The 22,893-nt window shown below is 39.6% G+C and overlaps 1 protein-coding gene across 1 annotated transcript in view; it reads left to right on the forward strand.

Moving 5' to 3' along the window:
* The first annotated feature begins 600 nt into the window (after positions 1-600).
* The window catches only part of LOC308089960 (uncharacterized protein), a 68,792-nt gene continuing 46,499 nt past the window's right edge, over positions 601-22,893 (forward strand). The window contains exons 1-8 of the mRNA XM_080434952.1: positions 601-710; positions 11,578-11,685; positions 12,408-12,473; positions 12,561-12,683; positions 14,318-14,425; positions 21,074-21,139; positions 21,240-21,362; positions 22,428-22,609. Of these exons, the coding sequence (XP_080291078.1) occupies positions 11,597-11,685; positions 12,408-12,473; positions 12,561-12,683; positions 14,318-14,425; positions 21,074-21,139; positions 21,240-21,362; positions 22,428-22,609 (757 nt within the window). The 5' untranslated portion in view covers positions 601-710; positions 11,578-11,596. The remainder of the gene's footprint in view (positions 711-11,577; positions 11,686-12,407; positions 12,474-12,560; positions 12,684-14,317; positions 14,426-21,073; positions 21,140-21,239; positions 21,363-22,427; positions 22,610-22,893) is intronic.

Genomic DNA, 22,893 nt, shown 5'->3' on the forward strand with positions numbered 1-22,893 from the left:
TATGTCATAACTCCTTCAAAGTCCAGACGATGGCATCAAGTTGAACCAAGTCCTTCCACTGTAACTGGTATTGTGTGTTCTACGTGCTTTGCATCATAGATGTGTTCAAGTCCAGAAGATGGGCTTAAAGAGCTCAAAGTCCAGACACCGCTCCACTGGAACAGAGTCTCCAGCAGCCAGCAATGAAGACACACCACCAGACTCAAGGTAAGATCAAGAAGTGTTTAGATATTTGATATTCATTTTATGAGACCCCTTCCTATACAAACCCATTGTAACTTCAAACTTCATTTTAACCATGTTAGACTAAAACACACGTCCTTGGTTCTGGTGACTGATATTGTCCTTTTAATACATGAGGGGGCGGTGTTTTTTCAATTACTTTTTTCCAGTTACCTAAAATAATTTAAAAAAATGAAAAAGTAGACAGAGTACTAGAAGATAGATAGAAATAATTATCCAATATTCAGTCATGAACGAGAAACTCAGAAAGTAAGTAACTGTGAACTTGAATTAGTGTTTGCTCATGGAGTTTTCATCAGGAATGTACTGTATGAACCAATGTTGTGTGATTGTGATGATAATAGAGGTGACCAGAGTCAGAGACCAGAGGCTCCAGCTCCCAGCAGCACAACGAGTGGCATCGACTCTCTCACTTCTACTGGACTCTCCTCAGACGTCAGTGAAGAACCTGGACCTTCACACTCAAAGTAAGATCACTGAGGACGAAACACAATGGCTCCGATTCACTAGGCTGGTCGTAAATAAAGTGTAAATAAAGTTATTAAAGCAGGGTGTATTTTCTCTAAGCTTCACTCACCGTTTCGCACCATAAAAGGCAACAGGAAATGAAATATCCATCTTCAACTTCACCGTACTGAACAGTGTTGCTACTGTATGTCCGCTTATTATAAGCTTTTTTTTCAAGAGTTTTTTGAAAATAGCAGATCTACAAGCTCACAACGCTTCATGATGTGACGCGTTGTGAGCTTGTAGATCTGCCATTTTAAAAAACCTTGAAAGAAAATGTGGAATATTGCAGATCAGCCATTTTCAATGTTTACAGTATGGTTTACAGTTCTCATATGTCTAGTGCCCTATAGGTGCTTCTTTTGGGCTTATTTTCATAGACCTACAAAACTTAAACTCACACCTGAAGTTTGGTGAAATAACATTGTAGTCTATGAGAGCCGGCTGGACATTTCATGAACAAACACTATTTCTGAACCATTGAGACCTTTATAAAATACTCGGCTCAGGAAAATAAAAGAAGACATATCACAGGTTGTTTTCTAAATCAATTGCTTTTCGATATGCTCAGTACAAAATAATCTCCCTCTCCCTTGTCCCTTTTTCTTCCATATTCAGCATTCATACTCTGTCATACCTGTCCGTTCGTAGGTGTGCAAAAGGACATATCCTAAAAATAAATGGCTCACACGTATCGCAATATTTGGTTGCCAGACAGGACATGGTGGACAGTCAGTTCAGAAACATACATTGTGCTCTTTAGATACCTGTATAAAATTATACAGGGTACACATCGAAAAGCAACACAGCTACATATCACACATTGGTTTCTGCTGTGTTGCTTTTCGACGTGTACACTGTATATAGATTTGTGCATTTTTTTTTAATGTTCTGAGATTTATCAAAATGTCTCGAAAGTTGAAAGAATGTGAAAGAAGAGGTTCTAATCTTTGTTTTGAGATATTCCATGTGTTCATAGTCATAGCACAAAATATTCTGTGGGTCCTCAAAGATGAGTCAGAATGGTCAAAATTCCTGGCACTGGCTGATCCTTTTATAGAAAACCCTCTGGCAGGCAATGTGTGTTAAGATGGGCAAAATAAGGCCACAATAGCTTAAGAGTCATTGTTACATCTGTTATGACCTTATGGCTCTAAGGCCACTCCAGATGAATAAGGTGAATACATAGCGTGCCTTATGGTGGCTGCAATGCGTTGCATAATGTATCTGGCCATTCAGCCTCTGATTGGACAAGAGATCCACCCAAATGACAGAGCAGAGCTACTATGAAGTAAACAAAAACGTGAAAGGGTCTAGTCGCAGTGCGCTGCGTATAATTGTTAATTAAATTCTGCCAAGCCATCTAGTTGTATAACAATATAACGCCAGCTCGCTCGCTCGTGTGTGTGTGGGGCTGTGGACCCGGTGGAAACGGAGCTGTGCAACTTTCACTTCCTCTTTTACTTGTAGCAGCCATTTCCTCATAACCCTCATAATGACATGTTTATAACAGACATGTTTATAACATAACTGTAACAATACACATGTTTATAACAGAACTGTAACAATACAAATGTTTATAACAGAACTGTAACAATACAAATGTTTATTAGAGCTGTATGACTGGATGATGTGCTAGTTGCAATTATATCTATTGGCTTTATTTATTGATTGATTGAATGTATGTGGTGATAAAAGGAAAGAGCACATCATCACATTCCACACAATATCACTGAGGATGAAAACACAATAAAGCCCTGAGGTTTTATTTCCATGGTGGTTCCTCTTCACATGGGAAACATTCAATGTTTTCATTACCAGAAGCGAGTGTGAAATAACACTAGAAAAACAAAACCTAAATATTATAAACTTTCAGGACAGTCTAAGTACAAATATCATTTATGAAAAGGCTACTATAGGCTACAGTGAAGTCATTATTCAGTCCGACTTCACTGTAGCCTATAGTAGCCTTTTCATAAATGATATATAATATTTAGAGAAATTTAAAGTTTCAAATACAAAAGTAGTAGTAGTAGGCGAGAATTAGCAAACTGGACATTTAGACTGAATGTTTCCTTTATCCTCATCTTGCGCTATAATGCACGCAACTGTTTTGCCAGGTTTTATTGTTGTTGTTTCTCATAAGCGTGCATCCGTTGTCCGTCAACAACACAGTAGTCTGTGCCTTGACTTCAGTGCACTGACTCTCTCCCCACCCGCCCCCCCGCCCCCTTGCGCTTCAACAATATGGGATAAGGCAGTTCGCGTCTGAAGCATATCCGGGTTCCGGTTTTCATTGAGTAACGGCCAAAAATGGGCGGAACCGGAACAAGGGCTTGCGACCCCAGCGTTAACTTGACGCTCATGTGTGGATGCACCCATTGTCTGTTTGGCTGTTTTGAGTGGCCAAACAGCATTGGCCACGCCTCCAGGTCATAAGTTAGCCCATTAAATCCGTGAACGCATCAGTGTAATTTTAGATTTTAGCCAAAGCCATTATTTTATACTTTGGGCTATTAAAAAATAGCAGATATACAAGCTCATAGCGCGGCACTTTGAGCTTGTAGATCTGCTATTTTTGAAAAATCTTGAAAATGTGTGCAAATATTTGAATATAGTCATAAGACCTGGTACTTAAGACGGGCAACATATGGCCCTATACGACTCTAAGGCCACAACAGATAAAGAGTCATTGTTACATCTGTCATGATAGAAGAAGGTACAGTCAGCCTATGTTCCGGGCTGACGCGCATGGGAGCCAAAACTGGAACCGGGAGTTTGGTGAAATACATTGAAGTCTATGGCAGCCGGCTGGACCAACTTGTGAACAAACACTAGGCTATTTCTGAACGATTGTGTTAATCGGTTCAGGAATATAAACAAAGACATATCACAGGTTGTTTTCCAATCCATTGTTTTTCGATGTGCATACTGTATAATGTTATTGAGGCATCTAAACAGCGGCATGCATCGTTTCTGCCAATGTTGCCAGATTTGTGAGAGAAATAAGCAACCAGGTCTAGGAAAACAAGCCCAAAAGAAGCAACTAGGGCACTAGGCCCTAGATACTTATTTTAGTTTAGTTTAATATATACATACTAAGCTATCAAGCAGCATTGCAGTTCTGAGCAAAGCAAAGCACGTTTTGGACTATAAATCACTCCGCATGCTATACTGTTCCCTGGTTTTACCATATCTAAATTACTGTTCAGAGGTTTGGGGAAATGCATATAAATCTTCACTTCAGGCAATAAGTATACTTCAAAAAAGAGCTATAAGAACAATACATAAAGCTGGATATCAAGATCATACAAATATATTATTTTTAATTAAAATCTCTTAAAATTCAGGGATATTATAGAATATAAAACTGCCCTCATAATTTATAAAGCTAGGAATAATCAACTCCCTGGAAATATCCAGGTGATGTTCTCTGATAGAGAGGGGGGCTATAATTTAAGGGGGGAGTTAAATTTCAAAACTCAAGGTGCTCGGACGACATTGAAATCGTTCTGTATCTCTATGTGGAGTTAAGCTATATGGAACAGTATGAATGTGGAGCTCAAGCAGTGTTCAAATGTGATCCGGTTTAAAAAATATATATAAAGAATGCATTATTATGAGGTAAAGGGAGGAAGAGTTACATTAACAAAGTTTACTAACATTATATACATATGTACAGTAATACACTAGATAAGGAGGGTACTGTGTTTGGTGTAATATAGTTAGAATATATTTATAGAATATGTAAATACTTCTAAGTTTATATATATTAATTACTTTATTTAATTATTTGTTTAATTTGAAAGATGTGGTTTATTTATATACATGTTGGTAAAAGAATGAGATGGCGCTGAGGTAAGCAAAACGAAGGGGTAGGATTAAGGGTGTTATACTTCATCCTACTCCTTTTTGAACATGTAGAATTATAGTTTTGTTGTTGCCTGAGAGGCTGTTTTGAATTGATTTTTTTTTATCATATTGCATTTATTTTTATTTTTGTTTTTTAATTTTGTTGCCTAATTTTAACATGTTCAAAATAAAGATTTAATTAATTGGCCATTATGAGCACTTTAAACCTATATACTGTATACATTGAAAATAGACGATCCACAAGCTCTGAGTGATGCGTTGTGAGCTTGTAGATCTGCTATAAAAATAAATAAACTTGAAATAAAATGTGGAATATTTGGAGGATTTTTTAAAAACACAAATATTGTACGGGGCTCCCTGGCACAAGGGGACAAAGACAAATACATGAAAATATTTGAGAACCACTGGTTAAAATTTAAATTTGAAATTGTGAAGAAAGCCAAAGTAAGAAAATAAGCCCGTAAAACAGCAACTCACAACTTCCAATATTTACTAGTAGTGGAGCGGCTAAATGCTTTTTTTCTGGCAGAATCTTTCAGATGATGATACAAGCGTGAAAATTGGCATGAGCAGTCTCCATGGGTCACTTGACAAGAAAATTGTCTGAGGCATTTGTAATTTCAAGATGGCGGCCATTTTTCAAGATGGCCGACACCTTAGTAGGCAGTTAAGTGATATGATGGTTTATTTGGTGATGCAAGCATGAAAATTGGCATGAATAGTCTCTGTGGGTCACTTGACAATAGGCCACCCACAGCTACTTGACATTTCAAGATGGCGGCCATTTTTCAAGATGGGCAACACTTTAGTGGAGCAATTAAGTTATATAATGGTTTATTTGGTGATACAAGCATGAAAATTGGCATGAGTAGTCTCTGTGGGTCACTTGACAATAGGCCACCCACAGCTACTTGAAATTTCAAGATGGCGGCTATTTTTCAAGATGGCCGACACTTTAGTGGAGCATTTAAAAACTAAAAAAAAACTAACAGCATGTGTCAAATAAATACAATGGGGAAGCAAAAAATAAGATGAATAAATTAGCACAGTTGTGGTGCTGATAAGCACAGTTGTGGTACTGAACGGACAGTGCTCCAAAATTATGAGCAATGGCTTATACTGAATGGCAATAGCCACGGAACCATGACAAACGATACTAAGGAACTAAACTGAAAATGTGCTTCACTGTTAGATATGGCAGTGGAAGGCAGTGGAAGCAATGTTACAAAGTAACAACTGAAAATTACACAGTAATAGACTAGATAAAAAGTAAAACATGATGCGCCGATGTGGCGAGGGGAAGCCGAGCCATAGGCCTACACTTGAAAACACAGAGGACAACGGCGAATAACTCTGGCAAAATAAACATGCAAATAGGTTCTAGCAGGGCCAACTACATAGGCATGTGAAACTGAGTCCATATCTGAAGAACTTACACCTTCCAGTACATGCCTTGGTGCACCCACATTTGGTCAACTCCCAACTACTCTCTGCAATAGGTGTGGAGTCCAGAAGACTTTCCACTTCTCGTCCTGTTCCACCCATCCCCAGTCAGATGGGCTCGGCATTTGTGGATGTCGCTTCAATGCCTGTCCCCACACGTATCCAGCCTCATAAGAAGCATGTTTGGCATGCTCTTTGAGTGCTGCTTGAGTTGATGGGATCAAGTCATATTGTCTTTGCTTTCTGGCAAAGAGATCAAGCCTGGCCTCGTTCACAGTTGTGACATCGCTGGACCTGTCATACATTAGATCTTCTTGGCCTCTTGACATGGATATCTTTGGTATCTTCGGTGTCTTCAGCAGATGTAGATGCTCTCTTTTGGGCCCTTTCCAGCTCTTTGTTGTTGAACCTAAGTTTACAGCTTGAATGATATTTTGCTCTGTTTCTTGTCAATGTGCTTTCTATGCCATCACCTTCATCTAGTCGGGTTGGACTAAGTAAGATAGGCAGAGCATTGATCTTATGAAATAACATTTCTTGCAATGGTATCATAACCAGCACGATCGTGCTCTCTGTTGAATAAACTCGGCTGAATGAGTTTTTCCTTGGTGACCTGCTGACAAATGAAACATCTGTCCCAGTTAGTTTTCTCAACTGTTATGATGGCTTCTGCCATGTCTGCAGCATAGGCAGAGGCAGAGGGTTTATCCTTTTACCACCTTTTACCAAGCACTTTGATGTATGGGATACAACTAAGTTCGTGCCTTAACCCTACTTAGTCCGATCGTTCATCCAATGCCATTTAAATCCTGTGCGATCTGTACACCATCTGGTTAACTAAAACCCCATTAACCTTGGCTTGGCTCTCCCGCGCTGGCACAACCTGTCAATTCAGGTGCGGCTATCTAACTGTTTTGGGGTAAATTAGACAGCATTTGGGATACTAACTTTCAATTAGCTGACATTGAATCCCACTCTGAGTTTAACAGCAGTGATATATCACCAGTTTGTCCCCTAGTAGTGCAGATATTCACTCTTATCTAATCTATCTATGATCAACAAATCAACACAACTGTATTGTGATGTGTTAAAAGTTGTTCTTTAGCATAATAATAATAATCGTATAATTGTCCTTAATGAAAAAAAAACATACATTTCTATGATAATATGTATATTTTGAGGATCCAGGGGGCGGCCATCTTGAAAAAAAAGTGGCTGGGAGTGTTTTCTTGTCAAGCAAACCTTAGAGACTGCTCATGCCAATTTTAATGCGTGTATCACCAAATAAACCATTATATAACTTAATTGCTCCACTAAAGTGTTGGCCATCTTGAAAAATGGCCGCCATCTTGAAATTTCAAGTAGCTGTGGGTGGCCTATTGTCAAGTGACCCACAGAGACTGCTCATGCCAACTTTCATGCTTGTATCACCAAATAAACCATTATATAACTTAATTGCTCCACTAAAGTGTTGGCCATCTTGAAAAATGGCCGCCATCTTGAAATTTCAAGTAGCTGTGGGTGGCCTATTGTCAAGTGACCCACAGAGACTGCTCATGCCAATTTTCATGCTTGTATCACCAAATAAACCATCATATCACTTAACTGCCCACTAAGGTGTCGGCCATCTTGAAAAATGGCCGCCATCTTGAAATTACAAATGCCTCAGACAATTTTCTTGTCAAGTGACCCATGGAGACTGCTCATGCCAATTTTCACGCTTGTATCATAAATTGAAAGATCGTAGCACTTATCTGCTCCACTATAGCAACTTCACAGAAACATAAGCCCAAAGTCTCTTATAATAAGCAGTCATGGCAACACTGGTTTCTGTCTTGGCAGTATCGCGAGATTTTATTGTCTCACGATACTTTGGCACGTTCAGGAACTTACTTTGTGCTCTTTAGATAGCTCAATAAATGTATAGTGTAGCCTACACATCGAAAAGCAACACAGCAGAAAACACTGTGTGATATGTCTTCTTTTATTTTCCTGGGCCGAGTATTTCACAAAGGTTGAAATAAAACTTTCAAACAAAATTTTGCTAATATAAGCCTAGTGTCTAGTTGTATAACAATAATATTGTTATACAACTAGACATTATATTATAACGTCAGTTTGCTCGCGTGCGTGCCTGCGCCTGTGTGGGGCTGTGGAAACGGAGCTATGCAACTTTCACTTCCTCTTTTACTTGTAGCAGCCATTTCCTCATAACCTCACTCACACACACACACTCACACACACACACACACACACACACACACACACACACACACACACACACACACACACACACACACACACACACACACAGAGTGTAACATTGCGTTAGCTGATAGTGATGCTGTATTAAGTAATTGTTTTGGGGACCCCCTGGAACCCCCTCAAGACTGTGTGTGTGTGTGTGTGTGTGTGTGTGTGTGTGTGTGTGTGTGTGTGTGTGTGTGTGTGTGTGTGTGTGTGTGTGTGTGTGTGTGTTCGCGAACGAGCGCGACTCGTTGTCGACTGTGATTGTGTGGAAACCCAGGCTCCAGTTGACTTTCCTTCTCTAGGCTCAGTCAATGGCCAATGTAACAACATGACAGTCTTCAGACGCACGCTGTTATTATTCTAGTGAAGCGGCATGTATCGTTTCTGGCAATGTTGCCAGATTTTGTGAGAGACATAAGCAACCAGGTCGAGGAAAACAAGCCCAAAAGAAGCAACTAGGCCCTAGTTGCTTATTTTAGTTTAGTTTAACATACTAAATTATCAAGAAGCATTGCAGTTCTGAGCAAAGCAAAGCACGTTTTGGACTATAAATCACTCCGCATGCTATACTGTTCCCTGGTTTTACCATATCTAAATTACTATATAAGAACAATATAAAGCTGGATATCGAGATCATACAAATATATTATTTTTAAATTCAAATCACTTAAAACTCAGGGATATTATAGAATATAAACTGCCCTCATAATGTATAAAGCTAGGAATAATGTTCTCTGATAGAGAGGGGGGCTATAATTTAAGGGGGGAGTAACATTTCAAAACTCAAGGTGCTCGGACGACATTGAAATCGTTCTGTATCTCTATGTGGAGTTAAGCTATATGGAACAGTATGAAAGTGGAGCTCAAGCAGTGTTCAAATGTGATCCGGTTTAAAAAAATATATAAAGAATGTATTATTATGAGGTATAGGGAGGAAGAGTTACATTAACAATCTATAGGTTTACTAACATTGTATATACTCTACAGTAATACACTAGATAAGGAGGGTACTGTGTTTGGTGTAATATAGTTAGAATATATTTATAGAATATGTAAATACTTGTAAGTATATATGAATTACTTTATTTCATTATTTATTTAATTTGAAAGATTTGGTTTATTTAATGGTATATCATGTGGGTATATGAAAAATAACGAGATGACGCTGAGGTAAGCAAAACGAAGGGGTAGGATTAAATACGTTGTATACTTCATCCTACTCCTTTTTGAACATGTAGAATTATTTTTTTTATTTTTATTATTGTTTTGAGATGCTGTTTTGCATATTTTTTTTATCATATTGCATTTATTTTTGTTTTTTAACTTAGTTGCCTAGTTTTAACATGTTCAAAATAAAGATTTAATTCATAGGCCATTATGAGCACCTTAAACCTATATACTGTATACATTGAAAATAGACGATCCACAAGCTCTGAATGATGCGTTGTGAGCTTGTAGATCTGCTATAAAAATAAATAAACTTGAAATAAAATGTGGAATATTTGGAGGATTTTTTTCAGAACACAAATATTGTACAGGACAAATACATGAAAATATTTGAGAACCACTGGTTGCTATTTGAATTTAAAATTGTGAAGCAAGCCAAAATAAGCAAATAAGCCAGAAAAATAAGCCGAAAGTCTCTTAATAATAAGCAGTCATGGCATCACTGGTTTCTGTCTTGGCAGTATTGCGAGATTTTGTTGTCTCACGATACTTTGGCACGTTCAGGAACTTACTTTGTGCTCTTTAGATAGCTCAGTAAACTTATACAGTGTACACATCGAAAAGCAACACAGCAGAAAACACTGTGTGATATGTCTTCTCTTATTTTCCTGGGCCGAGTATTTCACAAAGGTTGAAATACAACTTTCAAACAACATTTTGCTAATATAAGCCATCTAGTTGTATAACAATATAACGTCAGCTTGCTCGCGTGCGTGCCTGCGCCTGTGTGGGGCTGTGGAAACGGAGCTATGCAACTCTATGCAACTTCCTCTTTTACTTGTAGCAGCCATTTCCTCATAACCACACACACACACACACACACACACACACACACACACACACACACACACACACACACACACACACACACACACACACACACACACACACACACACACACACACACACACACTCAGAGTGTAACATTGCGTTAAAGTGGTTTAACTGATAGTGATGCTGTATTAAGTAATTGTTTTGGGGACCCCCTGGTACCCCCTCAAGACCACCACCAGACCTGTGTGTGTGTGTGTGTGTGTGTGTGTGTGTGTGTGTGTGTGTGTGTGTGTGTGTGTGTGTGTGTGTGTGTGTGTGTGTGTGTGTGTGTGTGTGTGTGTGTGCACACAACACAACCTTTATCACTGCCTACATTGTAACATGGCAAAACAAGGTTATAATATTTACATTTCAATTAATTTATAACTTATTAGGGCCCGAGCACTGCACCAGTGAGAAGTCTTGTTGAAATTGTAAATGTTTTTTCCTCTAACAAATGAATCGTGTTTTTGAGGACCTAAACATACTAAAAAAGTTGTGCAACCTTGCACACACATCATAAGTGGCGATTTTTTTTGTATTTAATCGTTCTGAAAAAGGACCACAGTCAACAAATGGTTAAAAATCACTGAAAGTTTGTCATGACATGTTACTCTCTCTCAAACACACACACGCACACACACACACACACACACACACACACACACACACACACACACACACACACACACACACACACACACACACACACACACACACACACACACACACACACAAGTTGTTTCTGGGTCTTCTTTGGAGAAATCAAGGTACCTGAAACCAGGGCACAATTGGTCACTCAGTCAGTCCTTCAGTGCGGTGGTTAAGGCCAAACAAAGCAGTGTAGCTAAACTCAGATGTGCAAATGAATGAAATGCAAAGTAATAGAATAAACAACAGAGAGGGAAATAAGAGGTTTCAGAGAGACAGCAGCAGAGTGTGTAATTAGTGGCTAAAGCTACTGTATAACCAGTTAGAAAAACGGAGAGGCAGACACCGGCTAATTCTCAAAGTTAACAGGTCAAAATAGGTAGTTTTATCTGAGCTGTGGTCGCACAGAGCAGCAAGATCAACAAAGAGTTAACTTAGCACGGAAAAATAAGTTTGCACCACGATTGATTTTTATGTCATAACTCAAAGTCCAGATGATGGCATCAAGTTGAACCAAGTCCTTCCATCACTGTAACTGTTATTGTGTGTTCTCCGTGCTTTGCATCATAGATGTGTTCAAGTCCAGAAGATGGGCTTAAAGAGCTCAAAGTCCAGACACCGCTCCACTGGAAGAGAGTCTCCAGCAGCCAGCAATGAAGACACACCACCGGACTCAAGGTAAGACTAAGATCACTGCTTCTACTGGAAGTCTACTGGTGATGATTCCATCAATATCAAAGGACTTTCCTGTAGAACACAGTGTGAGAGGGTCCTACTCTGTTCTGGTTAGTATAGCCTTCTGTTGTGTGTTGACTGCAGTGTCATTATTTTACCAAAAGTAAAACAATGCAGCGATGCTAGAGTGCGGTCTAGCCAACACCAACTCAGGACTCCTGAATCGCTGCCCTCCACACCCTCCTGTCTAGCATCCAACAGTGTTAGTGGCAAGCAGCGGAGCTAACAACGCTGCAGAGCTCAAGACCCTGATGCCAGACAAGAGGGTGTGGAGGCAGACATTCAGGAGTCCAGGGTTGGTGTTGGCTAGACCACACTCTTGCATTGTTTTATTTTTCAGTCGTTATATCAAGAATGTTTTTGTAAAGGGATATTTCACTTTCAAACATGTTTGGGGTCATTTTAACATCTACTCAGGCTATTGTGTTTCACCCCAGACAGTTTTAAGTTGCTTGATTCAGTGTCTAGATATTTGATATCCATTTTATCAGACACGCCCCTTTCCCATACAAACCCATTGTAACTTCAAACTCAATTTTTCCGCTTATTATAAGCGACTTTGGGCTTGTTTTTCTGTAAAGTTGCTTGTAAATATTGGTGGTTACGGTTTCATGTTATTAAGTATAAGTCAGAAACAGAGTGTTGTGTGATTGTTATGATTCCAGAAGTGAAAACCAGAGACAGACACCAGAGTCTCCAAAACACAGCAATGAACCAGACTCCCAGACAAAGTAAGTAACTATAAACTTTAGTTCATGGAGTTTTCATCAGGAATATGTACTGTATGAACCAGTGTTGTGTTATTGTATTGATTACAGAGGTGACCAGAGTCAGAGACCAGAGGCTCCAGCTCCCAGCAGCACAACGAGTGGCATCGACTCTCTCACTTCTACTGGACTCTCCTCAGACATCAGTGATGAACCTGGACCTTCACACTCAAAGTAAGATCACTGATCAGGAAACACAATGGCCCCGATTCATTATGCTGGTCGTAAATATGGGGTAAATAAAGTTCGTAAAGGAGGGCGTATTTTCTGTAAGCTCAAACATGCAATTCTCAAAGGGGTTCGTATATCCCTGAGACGTGCGTATGACCAGGTGTAGGTCATGATTAATCTGGAAGGCTGCATCCAACAACATCCAACTTCAACGCCACCGTACTGAACAGTGTTGCCATGTCCGCTTAAAAAAGCGGCTTTGGGCTTGTTTGTCTGTAAAGTTGCTTGTAAATATTGGTGGTTGCGTTTCTTTGGGCTTGTTTCTAAAGTGTAGTTGCTTATTTGGGCTTGCTTCACAATTTTTTTTATTATTTCAACCAGTGGTTCTCAAATACTTTCATGTCATGGACCCCCAAATTAATGTAGCATATTTAATGTAGCATATTTATCCCTATAACCTCCCTTCTGAAAATGTTTTGTGCCAGGGAGCCCTGTACCAGATTTGTGTTGTTAGAATGTTTCAAAAATATTCCAAATATTCCACATTTTCTTTCAAGAGTTTTTGAAAATAGCAGATCTACAAGCTCACAACGCACCACGATGCGCTTGTGAGCTTGTAGATCTGCCATTTAAAATCTTGAAAGAAAATGTGGAATATTGCAGATCGGCTATTTTCAATGTTTACAGTATGGTTTACAGTTCTCATATGGCCTATATGAAGAAGCAACCCTATAGTTGCTTCTTTTGGGCTTATTTTCATAGACCTGGTTAATTATTTCTCTCACAAAATCACAAAAACAAACACTGGTGCTGGAGAAGTTCAACGGCGTCCGTCTCTCGTCTAAAAATACAGATGTCGCATCGCCTTGACAGACGACGTGTGGCTCAAGTCACCTTCAGACGGCACGCCTCCGTCGGTGAAAATGAGTGAAGCACCTTTTTCAATCTGACTGGTTTTCCAATCGTACTGTGACATAGACCTATAGGACCACGGTCAACAAATGGTTAAAATGCACTGAAATGCACACACACACACACACACACACACACACACACACACACACACACACACACATACACACACACACACACACACACACACACACACACACACACACACACACACACACACACACACACACACACACACACACACACACACAGTGACACAGAGTGTTTCTGGGTCTTCTTTGGAGAGATCAAGGTACCTGAAACCAGGGTACAATTGGTCACTCAGTCATTCCTTCAGTGCGGTGGTTAAGGCCAAACAAAGCAGAGCAGTGTAGCTAAACTCAGATGTGCTAATGAATGAAATGCAAAGTAATAGAATAAACAGCAGAGAGTGAAATACTGTAAGAGATTTTAGAGAGACAGCAGCAGCGTAGAAGTAGAAGTTAGTGGCTAAAGCTACTGTATAACCAGTATTATATGCAAATTAGAAAAACGGAGAGGCAGACACCGGCTAATTTTCAAAGTTAACAGGTAAAGATAGGTAGTTTTATCTGAGCTGAGTTGCACCACAATGGATTTTTATGTCATAACTCCTTCAAAGTCCACATGATGTCATCAAGTTGAACCAAGTCCTTCCACTGTAACTGTGTGTCTTTATTGTGTTTTCTGCGTGCTTTGCATCATAGATGTGTCCAAGTCCAGAAGATCGGCTCAAAGAGCTCAAAGTCCAGACACCACTCCACTGGAAGAGAGTCTCCAGCAGCCAGCAATGAAGACACACCACCGGACTCAAGGTAAGATCGAGAGGTGTTTCGATATTTGATATTCATTTCATGAGACACAACCTCTTCCTATACAAACCCATTATAACTTCAAACTCCATTTTAACCATGTTAGACTAAAACACACGTCCTTGGTTCTGGTGACTGATATTGTCCTTCTTTTTTTTTAAACAATATATTTATTGGCATTTTCAATTATATGACATACATAATATGACTTTTGTATTAAATGTCTATAAATAATCAAATAAAAACAGAGCAAAAGACATCACATAGAAATCATACACATACATAACAACATGACAAAAAAAAAAAATACATTACAAGAACATCAGAAAATCAAAAAACAAAAACTAACACAAAAAACAAAAAAAAGTCTTCCTTCCCACAGTATGAAATATCAGATATATTTGCAGAAATATTTACACAGGTCCCAAAGGATTACCTTCCATAAACTGTATGAACTGTCCCCAAATTTCTTGAAACATGGCAGATTTCTTTTTAATGGCAAAGGTGAGCTTCTCAAGTGCAAGACAATTTGATAATTCTCTATACCATTGTCTGATGTCTGGTTTATCTGGGTTTTTCCAAAAGAGCGCAATTGTATGTTTAGCCTGGAGGAGAGAGTATATAATCATACTCTTTTTTTTACTGTTAATTTTGAGATTATCAGGAAATATGCCCAGAATGCACAGCTGTGGGCAGATAGGAATATTTTCTGAGACTATCTGGGATAGTATACCTAGTACTTCTTTCCAAAACTTCATGATCTCTGGGCATTGCCATAAACAGTGAAATAATGTACCCTTTTCCACATTGCACTTTACACATTCGTCTGGTGTATTAGGATCAAAATGATGAAGTAGAGAAGGAGTAATATACGTTCGCATCAGCCATTTGTATTGTAATAACTTGTATCTGGTATTGATTGTCTGCGTTTGAGCTTTATAGCAAACCCTCTGCCATTCTTCAACGCTTATTTCTGCATTTAAATCACTGCACCAGGCCAATCTTCTATCCTCCGAGGATTCCCCAGACATCTTAACAAACGCATTATAAATCAAAGATACTTGACCATGACCATCAGAATAATCTACTATCATTTTTTCCAAAACTGATAGAGATGGCAGTTGAGTTGAGTTATTTTGGGTTTTTAAGATAAAACTTCTTATCTGTAAGTACTTAAAAAAATGATTTAATGGGATATTATATTTCCTGCGAAGTCCTTCAAAAGACAGAAGCACATCAACTTCATACATATCTGAGATCTTGGCAACACCCTTGTCTGCCCATGATTTAAACCCCCTGTCATGGCTCCCTGGTTTAAACTTCTGGTTGCCCCACAGGGGGGAAAAACGTGAGAGTTTAGAATCTGAACCAAAGTATTTCTGTGCCTTAAACCAAATCTCAATCGTGTTCTTAACAAAGGGGTTCTTTGTCTTACTTTTTAAATTCTTAAGAGAGTCAGAATATAAATAAAGGTTCAAAGGCAGGGAGGATGTTGTGTTACGCTCCATCTGTACCCAAGATGTGCCTGCTTCGTCAGAAAACCAGAACATTGCTGCTCTTATTTGAGTGGCCATATAATACCAGTAGAGATTGGGGAGCTTTAACCCCCCTCTTTCATATGGCAAGAAAAGTAGGGACAATCGTAATCTGGGTTTCTTTTCGTTCCAAATGAAGTTAGTAATGAGTTTTTTCATTTTAGTAAAGAATGAGGGGGGTGGACTCAGCGGTAATGATTGAAATAAATATAAAAATTTGGGTAGAATATTCATTTTAATTATGTTAATACGGCCAATTAATGACAAGGGAAGTAGTGTCCATCTATTAATAGATGCTGTAACTGAGGTCATAATAGGATCATAATTTGATGGAATCAGGTCTTCTATCTTGGGGGTTATCTTTATTCCCAAATACGTAAAACCTTGTGGTGAATTGTGAAAAAACGTATTAACTGGTGGGCTAAGTCTCTCTGATTCTTTTAGGAAAAGAATGTTGGATTTGGTGTCATTTACCTTGTAGCCTGAAAATGCACCAAAACCTTTAATTAGTTCTAGGAGGGACGGCAGTGACTGAGCCAAATTTCTCACAAATACTAATATATCGTCCGCGTAGAGAGCCAGACGGTTCTCAACACCACCTACTGTTATACCAGTGATTGTCGGGCGGGCTCTGACAGCTATGGCGAGCATTTCAACAGCGAGCGTGAACAGTAATGGAGAGAGAGGACAACCCTGTCTTGTGGACCTAGATAGCTTAAACGGAACAGATATTATACCATTGGTCATAACTTCTGCCATTGGGTTATCATAAAGCACTTTAATCCATTTACAGAACTTCTCCCCCAATCCGAAACGAGCTAGTACCTCAAAGAGATACGGCCATTCCACCCTGTCGAAAGCCTTCTCCGCATCCAGGGACAAAATGGCCGCCCCCGAGGTTTCCTTCATTTCGTTAATAACATTAATAGCTCTTCTAATGTTATGGAAGGCTTGTCGCCCCTTGACAAAACCATTCTGGTCAAGACCTATCAAAGATGGTAAGTAACCATCCAATCTCAAGGCTAATGTCTTTGCTAATAGCTTTGTGTCAGAGTTAAGTAGTGATATTGGTCTATAGCTCTCACATCTGGAGGGAGATTTTCCTGGTTTTAAGATAACTGTTATCAGGGCACTCTGCAATGTTGGTGGAAGGCCCTTTTCAAAGGCCTCCGTTATCATTTCTAGGAACGGGGGTAGTAATTTCCCTTTAAATATTTTATATATGTCAATAGGAATCCCGTCGGGGCCTGGAGCCTTTCCCCCACTCATTACACCCATCGCTTCAACCAGCTCTGCAAGCTGTATTGGTCTATCAAGTAGATTTCTTGCCTCTTCAGGCAGCCTAGGAATCTCAAGGCCATCCAAGAATGTTGTTTGTAATTCTGGGTTTGAGGGAGGTTCCGAAGTATATAGTTTCTCATAATAGGCTTTAAATGTATCATTTATTTCTTTAGGATCTACTGTCAGTGTTCCTGATGCGTTAGTTATTTCACTTATGGCTCTCTCACTTTGTAGAGCTTTGATTCGCCATGCTAATAATTTCCCCGCTTTTTCACCCTGCTCATAAAAGGATTGGCTAAGCCTGGTCAGGTCAGAAAGGGCTTTATTTGAAGATAATTCATTGTATTGAGCTCTTTTTATAGCTACTTTTTGTTGTAGTTCAGGGGTGTCATTTGAAAATAATTCCCTTTCAAGTTGTCCAATTTCTTTTTCCAATTCTAACATCTGTTGCTTAAATTTATTGGATTTAGAGCTTGTATAACTGATAATTTGTCCACGAATATAGGCCTTGAAAGCTTCCCATCGGACAGAGGGGGAGGTCTGTGTAGTATTTATTTCAAAAAATGTGTCTATATGTCCCTCTATATATTTGACAAACTCAGGATAATGCAGCCACTTTGTATCAAATCGCCATCTTGGTGGCCCTTTGAAAGTTTTTGTTGGTGCGTAGTCAATGGTCAATGGTGCATGGTCCGAGATCAGAATGCTATTATACCAACAACCTTTAATATTTGACACAAGACCCTTTGAAATCAAAAATAGATCAATGCGAGAGTGAGTGCGATACGTGGCAGAGTAACACGAGAACTCTTTTTTGCCTGGGTTTAAATCCCTCCAAATATCACACAGGCTCAGTTCCGACATAAAATGTGATATCACTTTTCTTGCCTGCACATGGGAAACGTCTCGCCCCGTCGATCTGTCGATATCAGGGCATGGCGTCACATTCACGTCTCCCCCCAATAAGATATTACCTCTTAATGTAGACAGTATTAAAAATAGGTTATTGAAGAACTGTGGGTCATCATTATTTGGCCCATATACATTGACCACGTTTAAGTGCTCACCCAGTAGTGTTCCCTGTAGTATTATATATCTTCCTCCTGTGTCCTTAGAAATGTTATTGATCTGGAAGGGGATGGATTTATGGATTAGAATTGCTACCCCTCTCGCCTGTGATGTATAGTTTGCTGTTATGACTTGTCCCTGCCATCTCCTCTTTAGTTTTAATTCTTCGTTTGTTGTCAAATGGGTTTCCTGCAATAACACCAGTTTCGATTGCATGTGTTTTATCCTAGTCATTACCTGTTTTATCTTAGCTAATCTGCCTAACCCCCTCACATTCCAACTAGATATTTTAAAATTATTGAATGCCATTAATCAGTTTGTAGAGAGATCGTATATAAAGGAACCCTGTAGAGCCGAAATGTCCGCTCTGACGGTTTAAAGTGAAAGACCTTTCTGCTGAATACACATATTAAAGTAGAAGGGGAAGAAAAACAAAAAGACCCATATTCAAACACATATATGAAAAATAAAAAACTATACATAAACATATCAACTCCTCTCGACTGCCTAAACAAATTGCAGTCCAACTTAACACCTATCTGAGATTCCTAGGTTATAGACAACCGATCCTTCAAAGAGGAGCGGTTACGAACAAAACCTTCCAACAATACACAAAATCCTACTCCGACCGTAGAAAAGTGTATTTTTAGTTCTTAACCCGACATAAAAACAAAATTACCAACAACGAATTAACTCCATCAAAATCAACTATTTGACATATCAAAAGATGAAACATGTTTCATCCCCAAAGTTTACTAGCCCATGACCTGCTGAAACAAACAATACTCAAGACCTGTAAAAAAATAATAAAACATTTCTTTCTTTTTTTTTTTTTTTTTTTTTTTTAAATAAAAGTGGAGGTGTCTAGAACCTGAGTATCATATGAGGATCATTAAAAAAAAGACAAAAAAATAAAGACAATATAATATGATATAAACTCAAATATGTAGTCCAATTGAGAAACTCCATCCTCAGCTATTTCACATCTAAAGTAAGTCAAATGTCCCTTATTACAGTAAGTATAATTAGAAGCAATAACAAAAGGCAACAAAGAACTTTGTATGTCCAGTCTATACTTTTGAGAATGGAAAAAGGGGTGGTTCTATTTGATTCACATAAAAAGGACCATGGTTACATACGTAACCTAACGTAACGTTACCTTTCTGGAATGTTGTTAGACCCGACCGTCATCTCACACTGAGGAGTTCAGTCAGCATGTCAAAATCAAATGGTGGAGCAAACTCCAATTTTAGATAGTCCACAAGGTCCATAGTGTCTTGTCTAAAGCCAAAAATAAATAAAATATATAATCGTATTAATAACAACAATAAAAATAGAAAGATAATCCTCTGGTGTGCATCCTCCCCTCCAAAAGAAAAAAAAAAGAGAGAAAAAAGTCCGCTCAGATTAACAGTTCAGATCTCAGGTCAAAGTGAAAAAGTACATCTTCATGTCCATTTAACAAAAAAAAACAACAGTCACGGTTCTTCAAAAGTAAACATCCTCTCCCATCATGTCTCCTGTTCGGCTCCCTGCTGCTGTCCATCCACCTTCTTCAGATTCTTTAAGAAGGTTCCGACCTCAGCTGGGGTTTCAAACATATGACGTTTTCCTCCGTGGTTTAGGCGGAATTTGGTGGGGTGAATTATGCCAAAATCGTCAATTCCATGGGCTCTGAGATCTCTTTTCACGGCATCATATTTTTTCCTCTCTTCCATCACAGCATGTGGGTGGTCGTTAAAGAACATTATATGCTGGGTACCGTGCATCATCTTCCCTTTAGCCCGGGCCGTTTTCATCACCTTTGTTTTATCTCTGAAGTTTAAGAACTTCAAGATGAGTGAGTGGTCTAGGTTTAGCCGCCGTCGCCGTCATCCTGGGCTTTCCTAGGCGATGTCCGCGTTCTACGGGTGAATGGGAGGAAAATACCCCTGGGTCGCCGATCAAATCAGGTATCCACTTCTCCAGGAACCCCTCCACATCTGTGCCTTCAGTACTTTCTGCCAGGCCCACTATAATCATGTTGTTTCGCCTTCCGCGTGAGTCCAAATCTAAGCATTTGCTGGTGAGAGAGACAACTAGTTCTTGCATCATGTCCAATTTGACTCCCATTGCTGCGGCGGCGTCTTCTGCTGTGCTAATGCGAGTTTCAGCCTCGTCCATTCTCCTTGAGTACGCATTTAGGTCTTTTTTTATTCCTTGTATGGCATTTAGGACCTCATCATGTCTTGTATTGACGTCTGCCCTCAATGAATGAATTGCGGCCAGAACCTCGTTGTCCTTGTTGACGTTGTGAGAGGCGCTAGCTTCTTGGTTAGCATTAGCACCAGCCATAGTGTCGCCACCGTCCCCGTCGTGTCCAGTCTCCTTTAGGCTGTTTTTTTTTTCTTTTTGTTGCTTTCTTGTATTCATTCCCACTTTCTACACAAAATGTGCTCTTTATGTTAAGTCTTTTGTGGATGTAAGCGGGTAGTTAAAGTAAATCGGTCGGAGCGTTTGGAGTTGCGACTGTTCAGCTGTCCGCCATAACCGGCTGATATTGTCCTTCTAATACATGAGGAGGCGGTGTTTTTTCAATTACTTGGTTCCAGTTACCCAAAATATATTTTGAAAATGCATGAAAGTAGAGTACTAGAAGATAGACTGATTTAGAAATAATTCTCCAATGTTCAGTAATGAACCAGACACTCAGAAAAAGTAAGTCTGTTAGTTCATGTTATTAAGTGTAAGTCAGAAACAGAGTGTTGTGTGATTGTTATGATTCCAGAAGTGAAGACCAGAGACAGACACCAGAGTCTCCAGAACACAGCAATGAACCAGACTCCCAGATAAAGTAAGTAACTGTAAACTTTAATTAATGTTTATAGTTCATGAAGTTTTCATCAGGAATATGTACTGTATGAACCAGTGTTGTGTGATTGTGATGATTACAGAGGTGACCAGAGTCAGAGACCAGAGGCTCCAGCTCCCAGCAGCACAACAAGTGGCATCGACTCTCTCACTTCTACTGGACTCTCTTCAGACGTCAGTGAAGAACCTGGACCTTCACACTCAAGGTAAGATCACTGATCAGGAAACACAATGTTTTCACACACACACACACACACACACACACACACACACACACACACACACACACACACACACACACACACACACACACACACACACACACACACACACAGAGAGTGAAATTAATGTTAGTAAACTAAAAGGGGGTAACATGATTGGCTACTCTGCTAAATAATGAGAATAGTAATGTCAGGATGGGTGTAAAGTTTGTGACAGTGACATATTTATAGTATTGCCAGATCACACCCACAGCCACACATCTTATTTCACACAAACTGTTTAATGTCACAGGGCTTTGTCCAACAGTGAAAATGTTGCCCTCCATCTCGCTGGCAATTAGATTGACCGTAGTTTTGTCTCAGATTAAACTGAATTAAAGGGATGTTCACCCCCAAAACGACTTTTTTTCTATCTATTACTCACCCCATGGAGACTTGAATTCATGGAGATTTTTTTGTTTATGTCACATTCCTAAGCCAATAATTTGATGGGCGTCGGCGGCTCCGGTAGGAGACTCAAAGTGTTAACTTTGAGTCTCCTACCGGAGACATTAGCATCATCCCGCTGGTCATCAAATTATTGGCTTAGGAATGCGACAACAACAAAAAAAATCTCCATGAATTCAAGTCTCCATGGGTTGAGTAATTGATAGAAAATAAGTACTTTTTTGGGTGAACTATTCCTTTAAGTTAATTTTGACCACAGATATGGAACAGTGGATGTCAGAAAGTCAAACATGTGATTCATGACTTTCTGTCCATAACTAGTTCAGTGTTTACTACATAACTAGTGCTCATCTAGTCTCTACCGTCCATCACTAGTTACAGCTTCATGGTAATAACCATACTGAGCCAACATTAGGTAGTGCATAACAGAAGTTTACATTTCGTGTGTGTGTGTGTGTGTGTGTGTGTGTGTGTGTGTGTGTGTGTGTGTGTGTGTGTGTGTGTGTGTGTGTGTGTGTGTCTGTGTCTGTGTGTGTGTGTGTGTGTGTGTGTGTGTGTGTGGGGGAACAGGAGTACTTATGTCCTGACCGAGGAGTCGTCCAGGTGTGCAGTGTGTGACCAGGTTCTGACCGATCCAGTTTCTATTCCCTGTGGACACCGCTTCTGCAGACAATGTATCACCTCATCCTGGGACCAGTCTGGTCCACATGGAGAAGATGGCTGCCCCAAGTGTGGAGAGACCTTCACACAAACACCTGGACTGCAGACACCACATTCACTGCCAGGTATTGATGAATTAATTCATCTGCTGGTGCCAGCGTTTTTGGGCGGTGAAACCGCCCCTATATGTGAGGTTTGGACATCGACATTTGCTGCACTGTGATTGGCCACCATTGTACCCCCCCCACCCATTGCACCCCCCCAACCCTGCGCTGTGATTGGCCACCATTGTACCCCCCTAACCCTGCACCGTGATTGGCCAATCACAGTCTATTCAGGACTGTGATTGGCTAGTGAAACACATGACACATGTGCATAGCCCTATAAATAGGACTATGCACTTTAAAAA

This window comes from Gymnoscopelus braueri (genome assembly GCF_963280865.1).
Source record: "Gymnoscopelus braueri genome assembly, chromosome: 1".
NCBI lineage: Eukaryota > Metazoa > Chordata > Actinopteri > Myctophiformes > Myctophidae > Gymnoscopelus > Gymnoscopelus braueri.